The 19,825-nt window shown below is 36.8% G+C and overlaps 1 protein-coding gene and 1 long non-coding RNA gene across 6 annotated transcripts in view; both read left to right on the top strand.

The window, feature by feature from the left end:
- Window positions 1–19,825, top strand: part of LOC139977974 (uncharacterized) — a 184,549-nt gene that overhangs the window by 158,786 nt on the left and 5,938 nt on the right. The gene's annotated exons all lie outside the window — the stretch shown is intronic.
- LOC139977956 (3-oxoacyl-[acyl-carrier-protein] synthase, mitochondrial-like) lies at window positions 972–18,490 on the top strand. Of its 5 annotated transcripts, none has more exons than XR_011796755.1 (10): window positions 972–1,160; window positions 3,191–3,323; window positions 7,555–7,619; window positions 8,828–8,935; window positions 9,539–9,653; window positions 10,347–10,413; window positions 10,991–11,128; window positions 12,564–12,712; window positions 13,118–13,342; window positions 17,852–18,490. XR_011796755.1 is itself a non-coding variant. In XM_071987752.1 (9 exons), exons 5-9 carry the CDS (start codon window positions 9,621–9,623, stop codon window positions 13,286–13,288), a joined length of 558 nt encoding a protein of 185 aa, XP_071843853.1. In that variant the 5' UTR covers window positions 972–1,160; window positions 3,191–3,323; window positions 7,555–7,619; window positions 8,828–8,935; window positions 9,539–9,620; the 3' UTR covers window positions 13,289–13,354. The 5 variants fall into 5 exon arrangements, 1 of the variants encoding a protein (XP_071843853.1); XR_011796756.1 differs by having other exon boundaries at window positions 13,118–13,338; XR_011796757.1 differs by having other exon boundaries at window positions 3,191–3,319.

Here is a 19,825-nt window from a genome sequence, read left to right on the forward strand (position 1 = left end):
ATTATATATATATAATACCTGAGGGGTTTCACGTGACCGTGCATGCTGGTTTATACTCCATACTTGGGTAGTATGCTATAAACATTATGCAAGGGACAGGAGGACCGAGGTGTTTTTGGGCCTTCACAAGCATTATTTAATTATTGTAGAAATTACGGTGGCCCAGATGAGACATGGAATTTTCGAACGTTTCATGTCATATGTATTACCTTCTTTAAACTGTCCAAGTTTTGAGTGTGTGACTTTCTATAGAAGAAAAGAAATAAGATCGGAAATTAGATGTATTGTGTGGTGAATGAAACGAACATTGATCATTTGTTTGCAAAACACTCTTCTGCTAATACAATGGATCCAGTTGAATGATTTAGTACTGCCGTGTAGTAAATCCCTTGTTGACGAGTAACAAATAGAAACGTAGGCTTTGTACTCATTTCCCCCATTTTTCTAAGTGAGCAGAGGTATGTCGGTGCATGTGGTGGGGCAGTAGCCCTCTCTGCCCTCCTGTGTACGTAAGTATATATGTGGTTGTAACGGAATCCCACATTTGGGTATCAGAAAAGTCGATGTTCAAAAGCTGCGAATATTTACCGGACATTCGCTGAAATATTAACCATATTTTTTTTTTTCTACCACTCATCCAGTTCCTTCCCGTGAAAATTCATCCTGATAGAAAATTAATATGTTGTTGTAAAGTTAGTGGCGCTACAGTATTTGTATTTGCCTAAATAATAATTGCCAAGGATATATCTTTCTCTTTTCAATCATGTTGATTTGAAAAACTCACTGTGAAAACAAACTCTCCTATTTGTTTATTTGAAATCTCGCTATGAATATCAGTCATTTAGACGGTTGTAGAAGCGAGATGTGTGAAGTAACTTTAAGTCCATCCAAAACAGTTAAACAAATTACCTCCATAGCACCCAATGATCGATTACCATTTCTCTGTGACGAATACTGGACCGAATTTGCTTGATGTGGGGTTTTCGAACTTCAACTCGATCTCGAAGAGAAGAAAATGAAGAAGACCGTAGTCGGGCCTGCATCTATATTTCTCTTCTGTAGCGCGAAAAGAACTTTAAATATTCCATTTAGAAGCCAAAGTAGCTCGAGTGGTATAGTGAGTGCAAGTGGTAGAGTGAGGGTTGGAGTAACAAGAATAGGTAAGTGGATTGTCATATTATCTCAATTATGAAGGTTACAGAGTTGTGCATGTACTAGATTCACGATTAGGCCTAGCCTACTTATATTGCTGTGTAGTATAGCATGGTGTATGGTACTGTAACTTCGCGTGTTCCCTAAATTCGCGTTACTGTGTTATACATATGTAGTTGCACAAATAGTCAAATTGTAACCACTTTCATTCATAATTTCAATATACAAAGCATGAACAAATGCAGCCAAAACAAGGCATCATCAATTTTGTGATCTGAGACACTTTCGTGGATTATTCCACAGAGTCAGGGAAATTTTTCCTTGCTTTGAGCAGTTTGACTCCCAACCTTTACAAGTATAAATTTTCTATTTCCCGCGGAATCTGATCAACTAATTGATGAAATCACATAGCTGAATTGAAAGCACTAAGCCACCGAGCAAAGTAAGCTAGATGATAGATCGTGATCACAGTTATCTTTTAAAATAACTTTAATGCTATTACTAAAGCGAATTTACAGTATAGGCCTACCATCATCTAGTATTTCTACCGGGAAGTTACTGCCTTGGATCGAGAATTGGCTTGGTAATAGGAAACAGAGGGTGGTAATTAAAGGCTGTGCTTCTTCTTGGCAGGACGTTACTAGTGGGGTTCCACAATGGTCTGTAGTGGGTCTTTTGTTGTTTGTTGCTATATAAATGACATCGACGGAGATATTTTGTGTACAGCTAAAAAGTTTGCTGATGACACCAAATTGTATTCTGAGGTCTCTTCCAAAAACTATTATAAGAAGTTTCAAATGGATTTGAATCAGGTTTTTTCCCGGTCTCAGGGGTGGCAAATGCTTTTTAATATTAATAAATGCAATGTAATGCACATTGGTAGTACAGTAACCAAAAGTTTATATACAATCTTAACGGTGTGGAGTTACAGGAGGTCTCTGTTGAAAGAGACCTAGGTATCTACATTGACTCATCTCTACAACCTTCTAAACATTGTCTTGAAGCTGCTAAAAGAGGTATATAATAGGGTTTTAGGTATGATCAAGAGGAACTTCAGTTTTCTGAAAGAGGACATCGTAGTTAGCCTTTATAAGCAGTTGGTTAGGCCTCATCTGGAAAATGCTGTGCAGGCTTGGAACCCATATTTTGCTAAGGATAAGGAAGTACTTGAAAAGGTCCAGGGGAGGGCTACTAGGACGATTAGTTCCTTAAAGAGTGTTCCTTAACTAGTATAGGCGGTTACAACTGTTGAATCTCACCACACTGGAGCTTAGGAGGTTACGTGGGGACTTGATCCAGGTTTTCAAGATTGTGTATGGTTTCGACAATTTATCCTTTACCGACTTTTTCATGTTTGCTAACAGTAGTTGTACCAGAGGTTATTGTCTTAAACTCCATAAGTCACATAGTAGGATTAATATTCAGCATAACTTTTTTTCTAATAGGGTTGTGAATGAGTGGAATGGTTTGCCTGAGAAAGTTTTACTTGCAAGTAGTGTCAATGGGTTTAAGAATGCTTTGGACAAGCACTTTAAGCATTGTAATCGGGTCTGAGTGTTTGTGTCTTCAGTTTTTCTTTTCTCTCTCTATAGGGTACTTGATGGGGCTTGAGTGTCCCTCCTGATCCTTTTTTTCTACTAAACTAAACTAAAGTAGTATTAGTAACCAGACCCTGGAAGTGGAAATCATCACAAAGGATCACAAGGACTTAAATCAAAGCCCCCCCCTCCAACACCCCCCCCCCCCCCTTTCAGCACAAGTTTTTATCTGGTTTAAGAAGCTTTATGATCTTGGTGGAACTTCAGGGAGAATGTCAGACTCCTCTTACCAAACCATGATCAGATGGTCACAGCTAAAAATATAAAAATGCAGGGTACAGGGTAGTCTGCAATTTACAGTAGGTTAACACTGATAACTTACAGTGTCCAATTACAGTACAAAGTAATCACTTACCTGAATGTTATGATGATGACCAAACTTGTCAGAACTTGTTCATTTTTTGTTGTTGTCTGAAATCATTATTTTCATACCATCACAGTCTCTTGTGAATAATTTATATCTTCCACCATTGGGGATTGGTGTCAGCAATGTATGGTCAAAATTACTTCAAGGCAAGAGTGGCATTGGATTGCTGAGTGGAGAAAAATATGAAGGAATACCAAGTAAAGTAGGTAAGATGTTTGAGGATGAAAGAACTGAACCATTTATTTCGTTTTCATGTCTTTTGTGGGTAGCCAAAACAACTTTGGCAAATCTTTTCACTGGTCACTGAGTTATTAGTATCCTCGATAGTTTGCAAATCGTGTTTAATCAGAATTCATGTCTATAATAAGTATGAAATCATGTTTGTCAATATTTACATTTCTACTCAATGTAAATTTTTCGACAAAAAACGTTTTGTAATCAGTGATGATAATACCGGAGAGAATACCATAGAGAATACAATGTGGTGTGCCACAAGGCTCTATTCTTGGTCCATTGTTTTTCATCCTTTATGTCAATGACATTACCAAAGTTTTTGGTAAAGTTAAAGTTGTTTTGTTTGCTGACGACACAAATATCTTCTTCGTACCACAATCGAGTACTTTATTTCATATTGAAGTATCAACTGAATAAAGACAAGTTCTGCGACTGGTTTGCTGGCAACAAATTATCATTGAATATTGATAAAACAAACTATATAGTTTTTAATACTTCTTACAATTTTACATGGAATGCTGATATAACTATGGGCGGTCAACGACTACAACAAGTCAAAAGCACTAGATTTTTAGGCGTTTATATAGATCATAAACTTAAATGGTGTGAAGACATTACAATTGTCTGTAAAAAAGTTGCAAAAAACACTGGTGTTTTAGCTAAGCTTAAGCATTATATGCCACAACACATATTAAAGATTCTCTACCAGACATTAGTCCTGCCACATATTACGTATTGTTGTAACATATGGTCTGGTACTAGATATACCAATCTGAATCCCATTTGTATTACACAGAAGAGAGCAGTCCGCCATATAACACATGCCAAACCACGGGACCACACAAATCATTTTAGGTTGTTAAAAACTGATGACATTATTCGAGTTAATCTTGCTACATTTGCTTATAAGGCATGGAATGGACTGTTACCAAATGCTTTTAATGACTACTTAATAAGTAACAGTGATGTTCATCATTACAATACCAGATTTTCAGGCAATGCACATTATAACAGATATAATTCTACAATGGGGATGTTATCACTAAGGGCACGTACAATCAAAACATGGAATTCTCTATCAGACAATATTACAAATAAACCTTCTGCAAAATCATTCAGAAGAAACTTTATTCAAAAAATTATTGCATCTTATTAATTGAACATGTTCATTTTTATCTCAATACATTACATGTATAGAGATATTGTAACAGTAAGTGGGACTCTCTCTTCTCTTAAAAATTTTTCAGCATCTTCATATAAAGTTCTTTTTCTCTGGAATTTTCAGAGCAAGCATATATCATATAGGCCAACAAAAGTTACTATTTTTTATTCGAGAATTTTATCTCATTCTATGACTTTTTCACCGATTTATGTCCAAATCGGGCCAATTTGGACTGAAATACAGTTTAAACAACCCATTTTTGCACACGCTCCAAAACTTATGTTTTATGAAAAAGAATAGAATAGAATTGTCTTTCAACAGTGGTATCGTCTAAGATAGGGTCCTATTTATTATATATTTTATTAACATTTTAAACTTTCATTTGTTGTTTACAGGTAGGTATTAATAAGAATTTTACTAGCTGTAAATGACATTTTATGGCTTTTATTTGCTTTATTTGATGTTTAAATGATTTTTCTTTCTTAAAACAACACTGAGCTGCCGCCCCTACTTTTAGTAAAAAGGTCCGTTTTTAATGATTAAGCCCCGCCCTAAGTCTGTTTTGTAGCAGATTGGCTATGACTCATGGCAGCTACATGTTAGATATACGAAAATGGCTACCCTCGCGACCAATTTTCTCTACTGTAGTTAGGTACGCCAGGTGTAGTGTGCATGCTAATTACATGTACACATTCTGTACTGCTGAATTCTACGTAGTGCATTTAATTTATATTAGACCTTCGTTTTTGTAACATCCATTTAAGGATAGTACTGGTGTTCAGGTAGCTTTTCAGAGCAAGGGCCATGATAAGTTTGTTTGATTGCCCTTCATGTATTTTGTATAATTACGTATACACATTCTTGTATTTCTGAAGGCTACTTACTGTAGGCCTAGTGCATTTAAAAAAATATATATAGGCCTAGGCCTATTAGGCTTTCAGTGATAGCCACATTAGCATTGTACTGGTGTTCAGATAGCTTTTCCTAGGAAGGACCAGGGTAAGTTTGTTTGATGGGTACGTATAAAAGAGTAGCCGGCCATAGCATCACAACTTTTATAAGACTTTAAAAATTGTATAAGGTTATGTTTTATTTATAAGGATATAAGATGTAACGCCACGAGAATGAAAGTTATAGATTTGTGTCCGGACTTTTTTGAAAACACATGAGGCTTTTTTTCATTATTCATTATTTACAACTGCGCATGCGTAGCTATCTACATAAACCATTCACGCAAGTGGTATATAAACGACTTTAAAATGCCATGTTTGCTATCACAGTAGGGGAGAATAAAACCCTGGCTTTGAAACACAACTGCTACTAGTACTAGGCTAGCTGGATGAGGATGCATAGAATTTAAAAAAATGTTAAAATACCGGGCTCCTGTCTGCAACATGATGTACACAGTGACAATGATAGCCTACATGACTTGGTCACTACAGTGCATTGACCTGGAACAGTACGTACGTACGTAGGCTAGGCCTAGATCGACTGCTTGTTATCCTATGCTTTAGCATTACACTGGAGACGATCATAAACATCGACCAGTGAATCGTAAAATTTCACATTCTGATCATGCCATTCATCAATATTTGTATATCGTATGCAATGTCAATAAACTTTGTTATAGTTTAGCCCTTTTATTTCAACAATTCGAGTCTTGAAACTATAGGTAAGTATAAAAGATTGAACGGATTTCTTACGTTTCGTTCCATGAGAACAACGCATGGTATCAACGCACGCGTGCGCGTGGAGACATTGCGAGAATCCGATGTGCGGTTGGAGCGATTTGACCTGTGACCCCGATGACGCCGCGACACTGGCAAAGCGATGATACTGTTTTCATAGCTGCATTTACGTGATAAATAGATCGTCTTTCCACTGTGCGCGATTTGGAAAGTTTTTTTTTTTTGTGCGGTAGCTTTTCAGGCATGCGGGCGGTGGACGCAAATCTATAACTTTCATTCTCGTGGCCTAAGTATGTTTAGCTTTCTTTTGAACCTGTAATGTTGTACATCAAATGTACAAAGAATTAAAATAAAATAACAAAATGGAGAGGAACTGAGGTGGCTATTACTTGCATCACTTGCATATAAAAACTTGTAATCTTCTTTTACATTATTTTTTTCCAAGTCATAAATCCATGAAATCTTCATGTCAGAAAAATTGAGATGGAAAAACGTGGGTTGTTTTGATATCTAGAAGTGGACACAGTTTTGATGGTAGTCACCACTACAGTCTACAGTAACATACAGTAGGTCAATAGGCCTAGCTCTCAAGGCAGGCATCAAGAATATGGTCGAGTTGTTCGCCTCTTCTAATTTGGCCGTTGTCATTGACGTCAAACTATATGACCAAAAAGTCCAACAGAGACTGACCCAAGATGGAGGATACCACATAAAAAACAAGTTCTTAAATATCCTATGACATTACTAAACCTTGCAACGTCGTTCTTTCGACTAACAGGCAATGAGCGCTAAAGGCAAGACTAGCAGGATAAAGTGTAACCTGCAGAGACTATTCGTGGCAAAGTAGCAAAAATGCAAGTTGTATATTTGTTGTACCATGAATGATATTGATAATTGTAGAGACAGAGCAAAGATTTGAAATTAGGAATCAACATTAAAACTTCCAGTATTGAGATACTGCGTCATTGATGCTCTTGTTCTTATATATTTTGTTTTCTTTTTCCTTTTCTTTACAGGTAGTCCTCTACTTTGTTAAGCCATCTGAAGGTTTTTTAGAGGACTTCCTATCACATTATATATATTCACGTGATGAAACAAAATAAATCAATCAATCAATCAATCAATAAATAATTGTTTTATCAGTATTACCTTAGATCTACATATATGCTCTCAGCAAAATGAGCATGACTAATCCGTTCGATATCATTCATCTGGACAGTAAAATATTTCTGTACCCAATATTGCTTGGTGTGGATTATATACGTAATTGTTATATTTACATTTTTAATCTGCATTTGTTATTCGATTATATTTAATGTGCTTTTATCAATATTATTTGATGCTTACCAACAGCTGGATTGGTTCCAAGGGGCGAGGGCGACGGCCAGTTTCATGCTCCGAGTCACCTTACGAAAGCTGTGAGTACAGTATGAGTGAAAGTGTGTAAAATTTATCCCAATTTAGCCTTTTGTTGAACTGAGATAGTACAATCTTAAGTCACATTTTTTTTGGGGGGGGGGGGTTACTAGTAGGTGCCCCCAGTTTAGCTCCTGATATCACCATTTACAATATCAAAACCATCAAATTATCTACTTTTTAAAATATTTATATTCAACCTATACATGTACAGGCATATTTTTTTGGTAGGCAACAAGGAAACATGTCATTGCAAATAAACTTAGCTATTCAAAAATGTGGCTTTAAATGATAAAGTAACAATGATTGATTGTATCTACAACATATTTATTTACAACCCAGTTTTCTTGAACTTTGGAAAGAGTCTTTCATACTAAATTGATGAGATAATAGTTTTAATCCAGGCAGATTATTTAAAAAACACAAAAAACTATCAGCTATTAGTGTAGCCTAGTTACAAGGCTGAAAGTAAGAATTGGTCAGGGCAAGGCCATTGGGCCTCTTTGTTATAAATTTGGGAGGGCCCCAAGGTCATCAAATAGGGCACCAAGGTCAAACATTGTTTGGTAGTAGGGCACCAAGGCCAAAAACAATTATGTTGCTGGACAGTCAGAGAAACATCAGTATTAGCTTTATGTGATATTATGAATATGAAGCAGAACACATAACACATACTATTGGTTGGTTCAATCATGTTTTAACTCTGCTAACATAATGTAAAAATCACTACTGTAAGTATGCAAACACATATATTAACTGATCTTTATCTTGTGGAAGTTTATTTCGTGGACTTCATTTTGTAAAATGGTTTTATTTATCTACTTGGAATTGCATTCAAGTGAAAGGGCACAGCTGCCAAATTACAGCCAAAGAATTTGGGCAAGACAGCCGTTGTGACCTTCCACGATGGGTGCTTTTGTAGGCTATCGTGGAGAAATACAACAGCCTTTGTTTACTTCCAGCACTGAATTATGTAGTTGTCCAGTTGTATCTAGCCTTGTTAACATTGCATACAGATAACAACCAGTATTTTAATCGCAACTCTTTGGACCAGGAGACAGCACTCTGCCGAGGTTTTACTACAGAACTTCAAAGTCATAAACTGGGTGACTCTTGAGTGGAGTGGGAATTGGTTATTGTAAAAAAGACAACTGTTTATAAGAAGGATGATGAAGATTCTGAAAATCTCTTGCTTTTACTTATCCTGTAGGAGTTGAAGATAGCAGAAGATGTGACTCAGTTCGCTCTTGTTGCCTCAGAGGAAGCCCTCTGTCAAGCCAAATGGAAACCGACATCAGATCAAGATAAACTGGACACAGTAAGCTATTGATTTTGAGTGAACAAATGTTGAATATGAGAAAGAAAAAGATCAAAATATAAAATAGAAGAAATAAACAATATAAAAGAGAGAAAAAAATAAAAGCACTGAATCTGAGTAGTTCTGCAAACTCTTTAGTTGCTTTTTCTTACCTGTCTTAATTCAATTAAATGAGCCCATCTCTAGGGCAAGCTTTTGACCAGTACTTCGATTGTATGCGATGACCAAATTTCTGTTTGGACAATCACGTAAGCTTTTGAGATCATCAGGTGAAGGACTTGTTGTTTACATCATATACAGATTGCATTGTAAGTAAATACTGTACCTTCAAAATAGTAGATTGGCATCGCCCCATCACCTTGGAGGAACTGAAATTAAACAAAAAATAGTAGTAGGCCGTTGATCCACTCAAAGTTAAATTTTAATGGCCCAAAGCTGGTGTTCTATTCACCAAACCCACACAGCTCTCCTGCCATATACACCTTGGTTGTTGTTTTTGCTACCTTTTGTGGGCATCAATATTTGTTTGGACCATCAAGAAATACAATAAGAATTTTTTGTCCAAGGGAAAAACTTTGATCCCTTATCATTTATATTTCCCAGGGCACGTGCTCTCAGCACCAAGTATAATGACAGACCACAAGAATCTTCCACACCTTTTGATGCAAGGAGAGATGGTTTTGTGATGGCTGAAGGGGCAGCAGTTCTCATATTAGAGGTTTGGTCTGCTAAGGTTGATCTGATCAATCAAAAATACCCATATTTAGATGGTTACAATTGTCAGTCAACAATTTGCCTGTTGAAATATGGATTTATTTTAGCTACTAGTAGTATGTGTGTCTGCAAGATCAAGGGTAGGGACAGTTTATAGTGGGGGTGGGGGTGGGGGAGGGGAGGATGGATGTTGCTTAGTGGCAGGATTCCACGATCGATTAGATCAAAGTATTGTTTACTTGTACAAGGCACTTTAGCTCAATTGCCTCTTAGCAACCAGGTGTATAAACAGGGACTTATGTATATAGCTTGTGTATATAGTTGTGTGCACTGGATTGTGGCTGCATCCTTTGGGATACTCTATAAAGGACCCATAGATGTGGTGCTGTGTAATGCTCAGACAGCAACGTGCTGAATTGTTCACAGCTTGTGTGTCTTGGTTTGACAGTTTAACCATTGAAAGTTATTTGACAGACCTGTCAACCCCTAAATTTGTAAATCTGGAGAGATTTGAAAAGACAAAACCCAGGGGGTTGGTACCTGAAACCAGGAGATTTTACAAACTATTGTAAAGCCCAGTAAGACTCTGAGTGTTGGAATGTCAGGTATAGGAAAGCCATTGATACAAATAAACAATCAATTTCCTTTCTTATCTGACTCTTTAAAGCTAACACTTGTCATGTTTTCTTTCACATAGGAGTGGAATCATGCGGAGAGTAGAGGGGCAAACATTCTAGCAGAGATACTCGGCTACGGTCTTTCAGGTGAGGTTGAACAACATTTGTAGCAATAAAAGGAATCTTGTTAGAATAATAGATGATAACAAAGTGCTGTGAATCAAACAGAATAAACAAGGAAAATGGGATATTTTGCTAGAAACATAAAAAAATCAAAATCACAAGGGAGTCTAATATCAACAAAGCTTTAGTTTCTCAAAAGACTCATCTACAACTTTGCCATTTTTTGTACAAATGAATTTTACTGGTTCCTTTTTTCTATTGGAATATTTACAAATTTATTTGATGGTCACATGTATATTAATTTATTGCACAATTATTGTTATATGTGTTTTCTTGTTTCTTTTGAGAACTAAAGTACTCATTTTCAGTATTCTCCCTGTAAAAGTCTAGTTTGATATATGCAGATGTGGGAAATTCAATGCTAATGGTACCAGTAAATAAAGGACCATATTTCATGTTCTACATTGGTTTACCACTTACAACTTTACATTTAATGTGAACAAATGAGTTAACCTATGATACATTGTCCTGTGAAGTCTAGTTACTACTGTCCCAAGCTCTGCTAGTTTTGTAAATTAAACTTTTTCCCATCCAATGACAGGTGATGCCAGTCACATCACCGCCCCTAGGGGAGATGGATTCGGTGCACAACGATGCATGAAGGCTGCCCTGAGGGATGCACGTGTCAGAGTCGAGGATGTTGGATATGTTAATGCTCATGCAACTTCAACACCTCTAGGTAAGGTGAAAGTATTGTAACATTCAGGTAGTGGGTTTGACACCCAATGAAACAGCAGTTACATTCCAGTTTGATGTTTTCCATTTAAAGGGAGTAGTCATTAATAAAGGTCAAATATATTAGAAATGTTGAAGTAAGTTTAAAATTCATTAACATCAAGATCTGATCACATCACAAAGATGGAGGGGGGATGGGGTTATTGGGTTGTAGAGAATCACAGCACTGAGTTAGGGTAGTTTGGTTGGAAAGAGAGTTGTGCCCTTTAGTTGATCAAATTTCCTGTTTGCTTGCTGCAAGTAGTAGTTCTTCCCTCCTGTCCCGCCCTCCAAACTGTTAACTGCTTTAACCAGTGGCTTCACTTGGTGAATGGATTTCTTAATATTTTGAAGTACTCCATTAAATTTAACAGATTTGAGAAGTCCAATTCATTTCCTGGAAAATTTGCTAGTACTCTAATGAGAGACTAAGTTTTTTATGCACCCAATGGGGCAATGATTGGTTATAGAGTTTGAAACATTAACTGTATATTTATTGCTCCCGATGGTACCGTAATAAGTTGTCATACATTTTTAAGGGACATTTTACATTTGCAGATTAATTTTTGGTGATTTTGTGAATTACCAGATGAGAAAGATTATAACTCTGGATACTAAACAAATTGACCAGAACATGTTCATTAACAATTACATTCAGATTTATATCTCATATTATTGTACAGAAAAAAACAACATAACATACGGCACAGTAATAAAATAACATAGTATGAAAATAGTGATTCTGTTAATAAGGCTAGTGACCATAGAACCAAAAAAAAAATAGTGAAGAATGATAAGAATCTCAATTCAACAAAATATATTTACAAAATATAAGGAAAGAAAGAAACTGGACAGAGAATAAGCTGAAAAGTAATAAAAAGGAAATAGGAAATAAGAAAGGGATAGAACGCAATCAGCAAAAGAACAAATTCACAAGAGATGGCCAGGAAGAAGAGTAGCTCACAAATAATTGCTTAAAATTTTAACCCAATGACCCCAAATGACTGTTGATCTCTTCTAAAAGAATGAGGTATCTGAGCAGATTTAACAGAAGGAGAAAGTGGCTGCCACATGGTAATTGTTGAGGTGCAATTTGTCATGCTGATTATTTGTGATAGGTAACTGTCAAAATATGGTACAAATGGGTATGATCAGTACCAGATTGTGCAATGGGAAGATCAGATCAGTGCTTAAGGCCCCCCAAATTCAAGGGGCTTGAAAGGTGAAGCATCCCTCTGAGGTCACAGACTGCTGTGAACACTGCCAAGAAAGACTTCTAGTTTTGGGTTGTGCATTCACACTTTAATGGGGATGTGGAAAGAATATGGTGCTGTAGGATCACCAGAGGTTGTTAATGTGGCACTGGGTGATAAACAAGTATTTCATCACTTCTACTACAGGCGATGAAATTGAGAATCGGGCAATCAAGTCTGTCTTTGGTTCCCATGCCAACAACCTGGCTGTGTCTTCCACCAAAGGAGCGACGGGTCATCTGTTAGGTGCTGCTGGAGCATTAGAAGCAATATTCACTGTACTAGCATGTCAACATGTAAGTGATAATAAGCTTAATTATCTTCCGTGTTAAAATGTAATTTAAATCTACACTTCACATTGAGCATCGATTGCTGGTTGGAGTGTTAGCTCAGTGGTTAGCACCGGTGCCTTTCAATCATAAGATCCCAAGTTCGAGTCACTCAAAGATTAATTTATGTCGTCCAGTTACAGAGTTGTTGACAATTGACAATTCATAATCATGGACATTAAATATGAATGTAAGAGACTGACTTCGGTCAGCTTGCGGATGGCTTCTTCGCGAGTTCCTGCTTGCAGGAGGATCTAAACTACATACATACATACATACATAATCTTTAGTACCACTGTGAAGTTATTTAAACTATTTCTTCTCCTCCCTAAAGTATTTCTTATTTTTATCTCCAATTTTCCTCTCTTCCAGGGTCAGCTGCCTCCAACAATTAATCTAGAAGAGACAGACGATGAATTTGATCTGAATTATGTGCCTAATAAATCTCAGGTTTGGCTGGGAGATGGTAGACGGATTGGACTCACAAACTCTTTTGGGTTTGGCGGTACCAATGCCTCTTTATGCATTGGAAGCGTCAGATGACAGTGGTCTATGATTGTTCATGTCTTTGATGGACAAGGGAAAGAACAGACGAAGGCAATTTAAGATGTTAATTCTTGATTTGTCGTGATAAAATATCGATGTTCGATGAAAAGTAATATTCAATTAAAGGAATGATTACAGCTATGACTATTTAAATTTTATTAATATGAGATTTAAAGAAGTCAAATGGGAAGATGACTGATGATATCATCCTTTGATATGTCAAATTTACCACTTTTTACGTTTTTGTTATCAAATTTACAAACCAGTTAAAGCAGAATTTTTGGATGTTCTTGTAGTCTCAATTAGCATCTGCTTATTCATAAATATAATTGTGCATGCATATGTTAAAATTGTTGTTTTGACATGTATAAGGCCTTTAAATTTGAATTGTTCAAAGTGTACTTTGTGATGTTGTGTAAGTGCAACATTTTACATATAATCCTGTGTCTTAAACAGTGTTTCATATTCGGTCACTACTGCAGCAATATTAAAGGCTTTACTATGCATTGAGCTGCATATCATTGTCAGACATATTACGTATATACTGTAGTTTCCTTTCCAGTCCTTACTCCTGAATTGAACAGCATATTTGGCTAGTTAAGGTTAATAGAAAAAGGATCAGGAGGGACACTTAAGTCCCCATCAAGAACCCTATAGGAGAGAAAAAACACAGAAAACACAAACACTTAGACCCGATTACAATGCTTAAAGTGCTTGTCCAATAGTTTTCTTTAATCCATTTTTACTTCTTGCAAGTACAACTTTCTCAGGCAAACCGTTCCACTCATTCACAACCCTATTAGAAAAAAAAGTTATGCTGAATATTAATCCTACTTTGTAACTTTTGGAGTTAACGTCAATGACCTTTGGTACAACTACTATTAGCAAACATGAAAAAGTCAGTGAAGGATGAATTGTCAAACCATACAAAATGTAGGAAACTGTGTAAACTGATGGAGGAGAGATGTGTAGGTTTGAGTGAATATACCATATGCCGAATGTCTACTTACAAATTACATTAAAACACCGGGTGATGACATTCGTATCAACTGGTTACATTGAACTTTTTTTCTAATAAGCTTTATGCTCTATTGAAGTTTTTTAAGACGAGAAGAACACAATGAATGTGATTGAGAGAGAGCAAGAGAATAAAATGTCATTTTGGTTTTTTGTTGTTGTTCATGTGTATGTTACTGGAATGCTATTTTCCATTAATTAATGCCTATTAAGTGTCCAGTGTCCTGGAACTTTTTCACATCCAGGACAATTTGAAGGTGAAATAATCTGAGACAAATTGCGCTAAAAACAGAATTGATGGTAATTGCAACATACTTACATTCACAAGGGCAGGGCTATGATTTTATATTTAAATCCATAAAAATATCAAACCTACACCATTACGATAAGAATGATCCATCCTTTGACACATTGGTGTGAATTCGACGGAGATATTTTGTGTAAAGCTAAGAAGTTTGCTGATGACACTAAATTGTATTCTGAGGTCTCTTCCAAAAGCTATTATGAGAAGTTTCAAATGGATTTGGATCAGGTTTTTTCCTGGTCTCAGGGGTGGCAAATGCTTTTTAATATTGATAAATGTAAGGTAATGCACATTGGTAGTAGTAACCAAAAGTTTACAAACAATCTTAATGGTGTGGATTTAGAGGAGGTCTCTGTTGAAAGAGACCTAGGTATCTACATTGACTCATCTCTGCAACCTTCTAAACATTGTCTTGAAGCTGCTAAAAGAGGTAATAGGGTTTTGGGTATGATCAAGAGGAACTTCAGTTTTCTGAAAGAGGACATCGTAGTTAGGCTTTATAAGCAGTTGGTTAGGCCTCATCTGGAGTATGCTGTGCAGGCTTGGAACCCTTACTTTGCTAAGGATAAGGAAGTACTTGAAAATGTCCAGAAGAGGGCTACTAGGATGATTAGTTCCTTAAAGAGTGTTCCTTATTATAGGCGGTTACAACTGTTGAATCTCACCACACTGGAGCTTAGGAGGTTACGTGGGGACTTGATCCAGGTTTTCAAGATTGTGTATGGTTTCGACAATTTATCCTTTACTGACTTTTTCATGTTGGCAAACAGTAGTTGTACAAGAGGTCATTGTCTTAAACTTCAAAAGTTGCATAGTAGGATTAATATTCGGCATACCTTTTTTTCTAATAGGGTTGTGAATGAGTGGAATAGTTTGCCTGAGAAAGTTGTACTTACAAGTAGTGTCAATGGGTTTAAGAATGCTTTGGACAAGCACTTTAAGCATTGTAATCGGGTCTGAGTGTTTGTGTCTTCAGTTTTTAGCTCATACCAGCATGCTGGTGTGAGCTATTGTTACAGTGCGGCGTCTATCACTCTATCACTCTATCATTCTATCACTCTATCACTCTATCACTCTATCCGTCAACAATTGGTAAAACCGCTCCCACTCGCACAGTGTTTGATGGAATTTCATGAAACTTGGACACAAGGACCATTGGGTATAGGGCCATCAGAGATGGTCCAAAATTTGGGGTCAAAGGTCACCTGTGGGCCGTAATGGGCCATTTTGTGGAAATACGCAAAATGCTTCTTCTCCTACAGATTCCATGGTACAATGTTGAGGGTTTGTCATGATAGTACTATGGTAGTTTTACCTTCAGGGTGTTCATGAATTTGAGATCAAAGATCAACTAGGGGTGTTTTGTGGCCCGGGCCGCGGCCCTATATTTTCAATTTGCTCCTGTTCGTACAGTGTATGGCCAATTATAATGAAACTTGGTCACAATGTTCCTCGGGATGAGAGTTACGAGGGGTGTTCGGAAAATTGAGGTCATAGGTCATTTAGGGGGTCATCGGGGGTCATTCTTTGTAATATTTTCAAATATCTCAATCTCCTCAAGATTTTGATGGATCATATTCAAAGTTGAACTGATGATTGTTGGATTGTGTATGAATAAGGTGATGCCTAAAAATTTTTGGTCAAAAGTTAATTAATTACAATTAATCCCCATTGTTTAAAAAAATCTGAGCCTTCACTTTTTGCCAAAGCTCCTTTAATTTGTCTCCCAGTCCCTGCAGTGTTTGTTTACATTTGTGGTTAAGCTCTGCAGGGGCTGTTAGTGGAATTAAAGCAGGACTGGGAGTTGTTATTAACTGTTGAACTGTAAGCATGAGAGCCCTATAGCCAATCAGCACTTGCCGATTCTTAGAAGTCTTTGAGCCTGAGGTATGTAGGCAGCTTGTGAAGTTATGTCTTGTAGGGAGTTCTTGTTATGTCTGCTAAGGTAGAGGGGAGAAAGTTTAATAGGGTAGGCCAGTGGTATTGTTTGAGAGAGCGGGTAAAATAGGATTTACAGGGGAAAATAGGAATTATAGCCAGTGGTGTGGCCAGGATTCTGCTAACGGAGGGGGGGGGGGGTTATCCCTCACGGGCCCAAAATTGGTTTTGTGGGCCCTACATTTTTCAGCTCGAAAAGGTATGAGCTTCTGCACCATTGGTGCTCTAGTTTCTCTCTCTATAGGGTCCATGATGGGGACTTAAGTGTCCCTCCTGATCCTTTTTTCTACTAAACTAAACTAAACTAAATTTGAGATTTTACACTCACACACTGCTGATCCAGTTCCAAGCTATTCACTGTTAAAATATGCTAAACCTCCGATATGTTTCTTTAAAGGCTAACTTGATGATGTTATCAGCTCTTCTAGAACAGGCTTTAATGCTAATGTTAAGTTTTGTTAACCCATTGCTTTACATAAATTCTCACTCAACCAAAGCATGTTCCTTTAACTTGATATTAAAACAGCAACACCCTTGCACCCATTGAAAGAAAATTAAACACCATCTATCCAAAAGTTGACAAATTTGTACTACCACTGTAAACATGTCATTTGAGACAGGTAAATATCTTTTTGTGATTTTGTGCTGGATCTGAGGAACTCAGCTAAATGTTTAAAGTATTAGACTAAATAGTCTTGTCACTCTAAACCGATGAACCTCGGCAAATTAATGGGTCGTTCCCTTACAAATTAAAAGTGGCACAAAAAATCCAGCCTGGTCTGATAGTGCTGTTTTTTAACCGTTCACAACAAATTAACTGAGGTTTGTTAAACTTTGTTTCTAAATTCATCTTTTTTTTTAAAATTTTTCCTTCAAGTCTTTCCATTGTAATATAGCTTGTCAATCTATTGCAATCAAAAACTTTTACATTTTGTTTTACATTTTATAATAATATTCTGTAGTTGATACAACAATACTAGACATTTCACTAGTAGATGGGTTATAAATAAAAAAATAAAAAATTTTACATTTCTGACATTACATAAGTTAGGGAAATCATTAAATGTTCTTAGATCTCTGTCTGTGGCTCTGACTCCCTCCCACCAAGAAAGTGTTAATCCCCCACCCCCTCCTATCACCAAAAGCAATCCGTTTTCGCCCTTAAAATTACTGGCTATCGTTGACTCATTCGAGTCTTCAAATGTAACATGCATGATCTACACTTTATGCAGAGTTCTTACGTCTACATGGCTTGTGTATTCCTATCTAGTAATTTTCTTTCATACTCTTTTTATGGACAGAACCACCTATGGTGTCCACCATGGAACAGCTCCCCGAGAGACCTCCAGAAGACTTAAATTTGGAAGAGACTTGGGAAGATGACGAAACATCAGACAGAGACAATAAATTGGAATCCCAAGCCCCTGTAGCCGATTCAGATCCCTACTCTAGTCTCATTATGGACATGAAAGCCTCCATCTCACCTCCGAGTTAAGTACAGTCTAACTCTTACCAGATCAGGAAAGGCTTACGAGACGATAACCTCCTGAAGGCAGACGAAGACAGAAAAGTTTGTTCCAATTCTGGTAGCGACGTGACGAACGCTTCATCAATCCAAAATGACAAGCTGATGGAAGTTTCCCCCCGAAGGGGATTAGAAATAGGACTAAAGTTGAAGAAGAATCGGAAAGTGATTCGATCCAGCTACCAGAAAGACCTGCCGGTCTCAAACTTTCAGGATCACAAACTTTTTGAGCCACCGATGTTGCAGCTTCTTAAAAGATATATTTATTATTATTATTTGTTTCATCACATAGTATTACAAGGTGAACAAGACAATAAAAGTACAAATAAGTAAAAAATGTGAAAGGAAGTCAACTAAGAAACCCTTTTGGGCTTAATCGAATAGAGTACTCCCAATCTATATGTACATATATATATATGTAAATATTTATATATATATATATATATATATATATATATATATATATATATATATATATATATATATATATATATGTACATATATATATATATATATATGTAAGCTCTTCTACTTCTTTTTTTTGTATCACCATGTGTGTAAATATTGAAGCACTAAGATATGCAGTATTTTTTCCTTGAAATAGCAAGAGATATAATAGAGAACACTGTTATGGAAGCTGTAATTAAAACTCTTGAAAAAACTGCTCTCCTAAATTTTAAGGAATAGTTTGGCAGAATTTTTTTCTGGGGAAATCTATCTTTATTTCATGCACAGTCTTGAATACTTCTGCAATACCATAAGACCATCTCTGACTGCACCTAAAAATAATGGGTTTTTTATTCTCTCTTGCATGTTTTCAAAAGTGTTCTTCTCAAGGGTATCATGTTGAAAATTTTCTCATATTTACAGATGGAAATTATGAAGTTATGTCAATTGAGGTCATCAGCGGCCAAAATACAAGAACCTTGTAGTCTAGTTTAGTGAATATCTGTAGCATCGGTAAAATGTCATAATTAGGTGGTAGGTCCCCCTCACTGAGCATTACACTTTGAGCAGTTCTGTTAAGAGGTCAAATGTAAATTGGAGTCATCAGCTGCCAAAAGCCTGAAATCATTGTCGACATCAAAATCAAAGCTGCGATTATCCTCATGCTCAGAAATGTACAAGAACTGAGTGTTCTATGAAGAGGTCAAAGGTCACTTAGGGTCAAATTCTGACCACCTTGATCAGGCGCGTATCCAGGGGGGCGTTGGGGGCGTGCGTATCCAGGGGGGTGTTGGGGGCGTGCGCCCCCCAGGTAAGAAATAGAGGCGAGAAAAAAAGAGAGAAGAAAAAAGGGAAAAAGAGGGGAAAGAAGGGGAGGAAGGAAGGGAAAAGAAAAAGAAGAAATAGAGGAAATGGAGAAAAGGAGGGAGTAGAAAAAAAGGGCAAGCAACTGGGAAGAGAAAAAAGAACAGTGACATAATTACAGGGCTGATCCCTATTATACACATAGGGTAGCCAGTGACGGATCGATGATTTTGGAAGGGGTGTGCGCCTCACCCTACCCCTTACACGGACAACTCCATTTTGACGTTTTCATATTTCCTCTCTCACTAATATATATATATATATATATATATATATATATAAATATATATATATATATATATATATATATATATATATATATAAACAATTGTACACTTGTGCTATGAAACCAACTGTGGCTGGTCTCGAACTCGACCGAGTCGTCGGGAACATGATGCATTTCGGTATTAGACCAGGATCTATATGCGAACTGCACTAG

Source organism: Apostichopus japonicus, chromosome 12 (genome assembly GCF_037975245.1).
Source record: "Apostichopus japonicus isolate 1M-3 chromosome 12, ASM3797524v1, whole genome shotgun sequence".
Classification (NCBI taxonomy): domain Eukaryota; kingdom Metazoa; phylum Echinodermata; class Holothuroidea; order Aspidochirotida; family Stichopodidae; genus Apostichopus; species Apostichopus japonicus.

Coding starts and splice junctions, on each gene's coding strand:
- LOC139977956 (XM_071987752.1), top strand. CDS start 9,621: ATGGCTGAAGGGGCAGCAGTTCTCATATTAGAG. Junction 10,414..10,990: donor ACTCGGCTACGGTCTTTCAG/GTGAGGTTGAAC, acceptor ATCCAATGACAG/GTGATGCCAGTCACATCACC. Junction 11,129..12,563: donor TGCAACTTCAACACCTCTAG/GTAAGGTGAAAG, acceptor CTTCTACTACAG/GCGATGAAATTGAGAATCGG.